The sequence below is a fragment of the Macrotis lagotis genome, chromosome 2 (genome assembly GCF_037893015.1).
Source record: "Macrotis lagotis isolate mMagLag1 chromosome 2, bilby.v1.9.chrom.fasta, whole genome shotgun sequence".
NCBI classification, from domain to species: domain Eukaryota; kingdom Metazoa; phylum Chordata; class Mammalia; order Peramelemorphia; family Peramelidae; genus Macrotis; species Macrotis lagotis.
In genome coordinates this window covers 123,858,950-123,868,132 of record NC_133659.1, presented here as the reverse complement: position 1 = coordinate 123,868,132, position 9,183 = coordinate 123,858,950, and the positions used below count along the sequence as shown (strand labels likewise).

At 36.7% G+C, this 9,183-nt stretch overlaps 1 protein-coding gene across 1 annotated transcript in view; it reads left to right on the top strand.

The window, feature by feature from the left end:
- Positions 1 to 266: 266 nt before the first annotated feature.
- EPRS1 (glutamyl-prolyl-tRNA synthetase 1) overlaps positions 267 to 9,183 on the top strand; it is a 64,119-nt gene continuing 55,202 nt past the window's right edge. The window contains exons 1-4 of the mRNA XM_074222695.1: positions 267 to 405; positions 3,676 to 3,760; positions 6,448 to 6,547; positions 7,698 to 7,854. Of these exons, the coding sequence (XP_074078796.1) occupies positions 360 to 405; positions 3,676 to 3,760; positions 6,448 to 6,547; positions 7,698 to 7,854 (388 nt within the window). The 5' untranslated portion in view covers positions 267 to 359. The remainder of the gene's footprint in view (positions 406 to 3,675; positions 3,761 to 6,447; positions 6,548 to 7,697; positions 7,855 to 9,183) is intronic.

Here is a 9,183-nt window from a genome sequence, read left to right as displayed (position 1 = left end):
CTTTTGGCCCCCTCACAGGGATGACCCAGGAAGCTGAGGAGGCGGAAGCCGCAGGCTCGAGAAGGCCAAAGGGCAGCGGCCGACGGAAGTCGCGTCCCCAGCGTCCACCGTGCCCTTTATGGCCGCGGACCGAGCGTGCCGCAGAGAGGTCCCGGAAGTGCCCGAGGCGGTTTGGCCGGCGCACCGGAAGTCCCGTGGTGGGGGAGGCGCGGGGGAAGGTGAATCGGGGTGTGTCCGGCCGAGCTGGGAGGAGGGGCCTTGGCGCGGCGGCGCGGACACGTCTCATCCCCAGCCTCTCGCCGGCCCTTCGCACTTGGCCGTCGCACCTGACGCACGGATCGAAGGGCTGAGGGGTGGAGATGGCGGCGCTGAGCCTGACGGTGAACCCCGGAGACCCTCCCCTCGGTAAGGCGCTCCGGGCGTCGAGGGCGGCCCGAACCCCGGCCCGAGCTGCCTTTAATCCCCCGCGCCCCGCTAGGCCTGGCTTTGCCTTTGGGCCACTTTTTCACCCGGGTGGGGGCCCCCTCCCTGGAAGCACGTGGCTTGGCTCCTCATCCCCGGGGAGGGGTCTCGTGGGCTGCGCTGGGTTTATCTTCTTTCCTCCCTGATGCTTTTAAGATGGCTCCTCCGGGGCTGGGACTGTGCAAGGACACGTTGCGGGCCGTAATTATTGCTTGGCGTCTCCCTTCCCTTCCAAGCCTGCCCGCGGGCATTCCAGGCCGCCCAGCGCCCAGCACTGGCGAGAGACAGTAGAACGCCACCCAGGAGTCCCTGATGGCGAGGACCTCCCCGCCTGATGGGGGGAGGCGAGCGAGGACGACCAACACGAAGGGGAATAGCCACAGCTGCTTATAAAAAAGAGGAGATTTTATCTGGGACGTGAAGTTAGACAGCAAGGAGGCAGAGCCTTCCATGGCATGGAGCTGCTTTCCATCAGTAATTGGAAAATTAGTTACAGGAGAGGGTCGAGGGGGGGAGAGGGGGCAAGAGAATAAGCTTCATTTTGCATCTGTTTGGTTTACGATGTCAATCGGATTTGCCGTCCCATAGATATTTATTTGGGAGATTTGAGACCGAAGGTCACGAGGTTATGGTTGGATAAAGAGATCTGAGAGTCTTTGATGAAGAAGCTGATGAAAAAAAAAAGTGAAATAGAGAGGCCAAGACTCAAAGAGGAAGTTTGGATAAAGACCAAGGAAATGAGACCGAGGGGATGTCAGTCAGATAGAAGAGCCAGCAGTGAGTGTCCTGAAAACCTGCAGGGATTGTCTCAAAGGCTTTCCAGAGAGAACAAGGAAAGGTTATTAAAGTTGTCCTTTAAGACTTCATTGGTAACTTTGGAGAGAGTTTCCCCTGAAACATGAGATCTAAACGAATGTGCAGAATTAAGAGAGAAGAGGAAAGGAGGTCTCCAGGAGTTTAGCCATGAAAGGGAGGAGGTTTATAAAGCTAGAGAAGATGGACCGATCAAGTGAGGTTTTTTTGAGGAGTCATGAATGGAGGGAAGCAGCAGTGGACTCAGAAATATTGAAGAATAATGAGAGATGAAATAATAAAAGGGTCAGGCTTTTGGACAGTTAGAATGGAATCCCCCCCCCCCCCATACTGTATTTCTCCCTATTTCTTCCACTCATATTTTAGACTCTATATTGTACTGACCCTGGGAAATGGAATCTAGGCAAGTGATCAGATTTGCCTTTTGGATGTCATTGGTGACAGATTTAGTGCAAGGGATGGATACCTGGAACACTGGGCATAAATGCAGGCAGGTGCATTTGTGTCTCTGTTTATCCTGAAATAGTAGTAAGGTTCTGACCTACTCCCCTCTCCCACCTCCCAGTTTTGTTTTCAGTTTGTACCAGACTTGGATAATGAACTTTTAGAGCTCAACACTGAGAGTTATGACTTTTTACAAAAATTGCATCAAAACAGGATTGACATTTTTTTTGAGTCTGTACTGGTGCCCCCCCCCCCCTTCTAAATTTTGGACTTGGTAGACTAATGACATATATATATATATATATATATATATATATATATATATATATATATATATATAGTATTCAAAATAAGTTTTGGCATTGTTAACTCGTTAACTCTTTTTGAGGCTAAAACTTGTAGAACAATGATTTGTTAATAAATCTCATTGGGATTATAATAATGTAATATACATGTAATAATGATGTTTTGAATAATTTTACCAATAAATATAGACTTTATTTAATAAATTGTTCTCTTGAAGAAATTGGATATGGAATTGAATAGGCATTATTATGTTATTTTCAAAATAGGAAGAAACATTTTTCAAATTTTCTAAATTGCCAAAAGCTCTAATAAAAACTACTGAACTTTAAATGTCAATGTTTCTTAGATTTGCATTTATTTGATTACTAGAAATTTTAAATATTTTTCATGTGACTGTTGATAATTTGTGTAGCTTTGCTGAATTAGTGTCCTTTAAGTGTCAAAACTGAATAGTTAATAGAGGATCTACCTTAGAGTCAGAAATATTTGGGTTCAAGTTTGTGTTATGATACATGCTGGCTATGTAGCCCTAGAACATTCATTCCTTCATTCCCTCAGTAACCCAGGAAATTCACTAAGATTATAAACTGCAGAAGATTTACGGATCTGCATTGGTGCTGGGGGGGGGTTCTCTACATCTAGGAAATCACATATCTGAAGGGAAAAAAACAAACTCTTTGATCATTGTCTGTTGACTGGTTTTAATAACTTTTCTAATTAGGGCTCACACCTCTTTCCATGATCTCATCCTTAAGACTGATTTATGTACCTTTGAATATATATTGGATCATGTCTTTTTATAAATAATAGTTTAGGGATAGCTAGGTGGTGCAGTGGATAGAGCACCAGCCCTGGAATCAGGAGAACCTGAGTTCAAATCCAGACTCAGCACTTAATAATTACTTAGCTGTATGACTTTGGACACCATTGCCTTGCAACCCCCCGCCCCAATTCATAAAATATAAATATTAATTTAGCTGGTACAGATTCTACTGTCTTTGAAGATATTTTTTCTTATGTATTTAGAGTCATAGATTTTAAAGATGAAAGGAACTTGAGGGTCACATCAATATAACTTCCATTTAACATTTGGGGAAATTAAGACACATGACTTCGCCAAAGTCACTGAAGTACTAAGCCAGAATTTATACCTATATCTTCTTCCAGAATCCAACACTTTCCACTTTGTATCACATTGTCCCTTTACCAACTATACCAAACATTGTCACAATTTTGAATAACACTGAGATGATATATACAAGTCTTCCACTTCTAAAATAACTGGCTCTAGGGGAAGGTCATCTATGAGAACTCAAGAATTAATTATTTTTCTAAGAGTAATTGAGCCTATTATCCAATTTTAAGATATAGAGTAGTAAAATGTTCATAATGTTCTAGGCCATCCTTGCCTCCTAGAGGAAGAAAGCTAATTTTAATATTAAATGCCTTACCTGGAAGCAAGTGGTCCTGACTGAACTGGTTCTGTGTACTGATATTTATCTTCCTTTAAGACAAAGACTATTTTGTAAAAAATTTCCTGTGCGCCAAATATAATTGTTTAGAGAACCTTTCAATTTGAAGGTTTGATGATTCAGTCTACAAAAGTGATTTAATATGAAATGACTTTAAATTTTCTTCTCTTGTTTGTAGGAGCTTTGTTGACAGTAGAACATGTTAAAGATAATGTCAAAATTTCAATTGATGAAGGAAAAGAGAACATCCTTCGAGTTTCTGAGTAAGTGATTTTACATTTCTGTCCTCATTTCTTTTTTCTTTTTTTTTCTTTTTTTTTAGATTTTTGCAAGGCAAATGGGGTTAAGTGGCTTGCCCAAGGCCACACAGCTAGGTAATTATTAAGTGTCTGAGACCGGATTTGAACCCAGGTACTCCTGACTCCAAGGCCGGTGCTTTATCCACTACGCCACCTAGCCGCCCCTGTCCTCATTTCTTAAATGAGCATTTAAAAAAATATGAACAGTTGAATTGGGCGTGTAAATTAGAAAGTCATTTTTGTATGCTTGCACGTCTGTTGCATGATTATTAAAGATCTTATCACTAAGAAATATAATTACAATGAAAATAACAAGTGGAAATGTGTTGCGATATTATTCCCAGATGATGTACCCTTTTGAACAATCCTTTTAAAAATCACACAACTCATTCTTCACAGTCTCATTTAATTGTAGTATATGACTATGTACCCTTTTGAACATCCTTTTAAAAATCACACAGCTCCGTCTTCGTAGTCCCATTTAATTGTAGTATATGACTATAATTGTGGTATTGCCTATAATATGACCCAAGTTCACATATTCAGCATAAGGCAATTAGGTATATTTTCTCATTATTTTTCCTGTGAAGGTGTTTTATTATTCATTATCAATTTTAGATAAGGTTGCATGTCTTTAATTGGGAGTTCATGACTTGCATGTGTGCCATACATTCTTTGTTAGCTATGATTTCTGCCTTCTCAGAGCTTATTTCCTATGCCAAGTCAAGCAAATAGAGAGATTGAGGACAGAAGACAAATACAGAATAAATATGTAAACTATGCACTTTCTTGACCATTATTATTAAACTGTACAGACTCTTCAAAAGATTCATAATGCAGAATTTCAGGAAATTGTGACTCATGAGCTCTATAAGTAGAATTCTTGTTTCTACATTTCCCTAATAAATAATTTAGCTTTCAAAACATTTTGTAGTGATCATTTTTTTTAATCAGCTATTGATTTTTTTTGTTGCTTTAGAGAAATTTTAAAATATTCTTAAATTATTCAGTTCTCTCAGAATGTTTATACTGGAGTTATAATTTTAAAAGCCTAAAGGGTTCGGTTCCTTTAAGATTTAACTATGTGTATCCATACTTAAGAAATTTCATCAAAGCTTCTTATCTCTTAACTTCTCCACAAACTCACATTTGCAACTAATTTTGGTTTTTTTCCCCTATCAAATATGACAGTACATTTCAGTTTATATTTTAACATTTTAATTTTATGATTTATAATTATCATGTCATTTTCCTGTTATTGTTAATAATGATATTAATAATAGTTATTAATAATAATGCAATTAAATTATATTTCTATATTATTTGTATTTATATATTATACTTATTGTGCATATTGTATTTATATATATATAGTGTATATATATAAAATATATTGCTTTAAAATTTTCCGCTATCTTGTATATTTTATTTAATTTGCACCCTATGGGATAGATATTATTGGTATTTTTTTTTCCATATTAAGATGAAGAAATTGAATCCATAAGAGACCAGATGACATACTCACAGAACTAGTGGCTGTCTTGAGAAATTTTACTCCAGATCTCCCTGACTCCAAGTCCAGCACTGCTTCTGCCATATTTTGCCTTAACTTTTTGACCTTCAGCAAACTTTTCAGTGGAAAAACTGTTCTAAACCACATTATGAAGATATAATTTGCTGCTGATAATGAGTCAGTAATAGTTTTATAATGGAAAGGGAGCATATTTTGTTGACATTCAACACCATCCCATTATATAATGGCTACATAAAATTGATTTGTTGTAACAGTAATGCATTTTTAAAATGGGAAATAAAATTTAAAAATATCAGTCAAGCTTATTTCCCAGCTGATAGCTTGGAGTAAATGGATTCCTTAACAACAAAAAGTTAAACTGATTTATGTAGGTACTAGCTGCAAAGTCATTTGGGGTATTTCAAATTTGATGGTGCTGCATCAAAACAATAGAACATATTAAAGTTAAAATACTTCTCAAATTCACTTTGAAGAGTAGGCTTTTGAATCTATTTTGGGGGGGATAGTTTCATGTATGAATTGTTTTTAAAATTTGGCAAACTTTTTTAGATTGGTTCTGAGGTGGTAGACACAGCTGCCACCCTTACCTAAGTCATGATGGAGCCTAAATGAATTCCTTTCAATTTGAGTTTGACACCATTGGTCTAAGGCACTGAAAAGTTAAATAATTTGCCGTGTCCCTCAACCAACATATCAGCAGTGGGGCTTGAAGTCAGATCTCCCTGATTTTGAAGCAGGATTCACTGGGCACTGCTTCTCATAATCAATCAGTCAATACACCCCTATATTTTTCAGTGCATGTTATATTGTTATTTTCATGATTTGAAGACATGGAGGAACTGTTATATAAGAGATTGGGTTAAAAACCTGAAGTCACCCACATGGTTATGGCAATAATTCTTAGAGCCACGACTTCTTGTTGGGCACATTTCAGAGATTTTTTTTTTCCATTTTATTGAGCATTTGAAAACTAAATTGATGCAGAGCAGAATGAAAGGCAGAGGATGAGGAAGACAATTCAAAGTCAGTTTGTCTTGCTAATTGTTCATATAATAAGTCTTCAAATTGACTATAGCCAGATGGCTGAAATAGCTTTGTTTTCTCACTTGTATTCTAGCAATGTTGCATTCACTGATGTGAATTCTATACTTCGCTACTTGGCTAGAGTAGCAGCTTCAGCTGGGCTATATGGTTGTAATCTGTTGGAGCACACTGAAGTAAGTCATCAACAGGCCTTTCTGATTTTTTATTGTATTGTTTTTTCTACTTATTTGAGAATTTCATTATTACTGCCTTTGCTTGATGAAGCCTTTTTATAGTTAAGATCCTAACATCTAGAATGCTGAATTTGTGATTGTATATTTGTTTCCCCTTTTCTTCCCTGTGGCCCCCCTTCCCCAAATTGTTCTGTTTATACTTGGATTTTCTATAGTTCTTTTCCTGCTTACTTTCTACCATTTCTTCTAAAAAAATGCATTTTGTTGATGCCGTTTGATGTTTTTTAGTCATTTTCCACTTTCCCTTAGAGATTTAACCTTCCTTTACTATAAAGAAAAAGCAACACAGACATGTAATTTAAAGACTGGGTTGAGAATCTCTACAGTATTTTAGAAGTTCTAGTGGTAGAGAGGTCAAGAAGAGAAGATTTGAAAGTGCTATGGGAATAGGATAGAGAATCAGTTAGGATGGAATAAAAAAATTGTCTTGCTTCAGTGAAGATCCACTTTAGATAAAAGATTTGTAATAGACTGTAAACATGAATGTTTGATATTTAATATCCTCTTTAAAAAAATTTAAGTTGAAATTTAGGTTAAAAATAAAGGAAATATTCTATACTGCAAGAAAGCAATTGGTATAAAGTCAGCATAAAATATTTTCAGAATACTATAGAAATTCAGAAAGTCACTGACTCATTCTGCAGTTTCAGGAATTATAAGAGATTTTATGATTTTTGGATTTAATGATTGCTAGCTCTTCTCTTTCTACTTTCTTCTCATTTTTGCATTCTGTATTTATCATTGTGAATTTTAAGGTCAGACTATTTTAAAGTCCTTTTCATTTTCCATAAGGATTCTGTTAAATTTGTGTAGGTAGAATTGTTTTGTATTGATAACTTCTTAGGTATTTATGCTATTTGAAAGTAAGGAGAGTTGATGACCTTACCATGATCCTTCTGGTAACAGTAGTCTTGTAATATTTAGTAAGCAACACTAGTGTGATTTTCCTTAGATAAAGAATATATAACTCATAAAATCTTGACTGTTGTATTGCCTTTATTAGGTAGCCTTTCTTTTTTGATGGTTTAAACAAATTCTAAGTGTTGGACTGTGATTCAGTCTCATCTCTTTCTTTTTTTCCTTCCACCAGATTGATCATTGGTTGGAATTCAGTGCTACAAAATTATCTTCTTGTACACTGTTTACTACAGCAATCAGTGAACTCAATCACTGCCTGTCTCTGAGAACATACTTAGTTGGAAACTCTTTGAGTTTAGCAGACCTGTGTGTTTGGGCCACACTAAAAGGTATCTTTGGTCTTTTTTTAAAGCACTTTAAATTTGCAATTACTGCATGCTAAGTAGTTCATTTCTTCTCAGATTTTTAATTCCATTGTAACAGAGAAATTTAAGGTCAGATAATTTTGAGTCCTTTATATAATTTCCATATTTGAGACTGAAATACTATTCTGTCATGTTATTGGAGGCTAAATTAATTTGGAATGAAGACTGTATCATCAAAAACATTTTGCTATTTTCCACATTAACGTTTCAGTTTTTTCAAGGCTAATTACTTAATGAATCTTGAACACTAATTCCATCAGATAAAGTTTTGTTGATAAATCGAATTAAACTGCAGAATGACTTTATTACTTAGCAATATATTATTAAAAATATATATGCATTCCTCAGCTTATAGATGCCTGGATTTTATACACATATATAAAACAACACCAAGCAGAACAGTCAGCTTCTAGTATTCTAATGGGGGGAAGCAAAAAGAAGTTACTACTTTATCTTGTTTTTAAAACTGAGGAGTATGTCTCTCTGTGTCTGTGTGTGTCTTAGATATAATTAGCTCTTCCAATGGGTTCCTTGCTTTTCTAGTTGGCTTTCTATAGGTTCTCCCTCTGCTTTTCTTGCCCTGATAGTTTCTCTTTATAACCCATTTCAAATAAACAAGTAGATAAAAAACAAAGAAATGATTAGCAAACTCCTGTTGATGGAGGTGCTATTAGTGCAGTCTTCTAGATTCAGATTAGTATTTTAATTTCGGAATGAATACAGAGGTAGAAGGGAATGAGCCAGTAGATAAAGTAAAGTATGAGTAAAGGAAAGTGACTTGAAGGTGACCTAGACTTTGCTGGTATTACACTGATTCTACCAAATAAGAAAGAAAGTCTTTGATCATGGTCTTCAAGGACAAACCTAGGAAGGTATGGAGAAACTCAACAAAAAGGTTGGTCAGGTGAATTTTTTTAGCCATAGCAATTCATAGACAACTTGTCTCTTGAGATGTAGAAGGTTGACAGTCTGCATAGAGAGTGCCCACACTGGCAGCATCCCAGACCCTTTGACTTTGACCAAGGGTATCTTAGCATGGCTAGGGTACATTCAGAATTATTCTGGGCCTGGCATAGAGCTTCTGACTACAGTTTTTCATTCTGAGAAAATGGTTTGAAAATTGTTTAGAAATTGTTTAGAAAGACATTTAAAATAGATATTTAATACAAACTTTTGGTACTTAATTTTGACATCTAATATTGATGAAATTTGATAGTCTTTAAATTATTTTTATTTGTTTAAGCCAGTCAGCAAATTTTCATTAAGTACCTCCTTGGTGCCAAGTACCAGCGA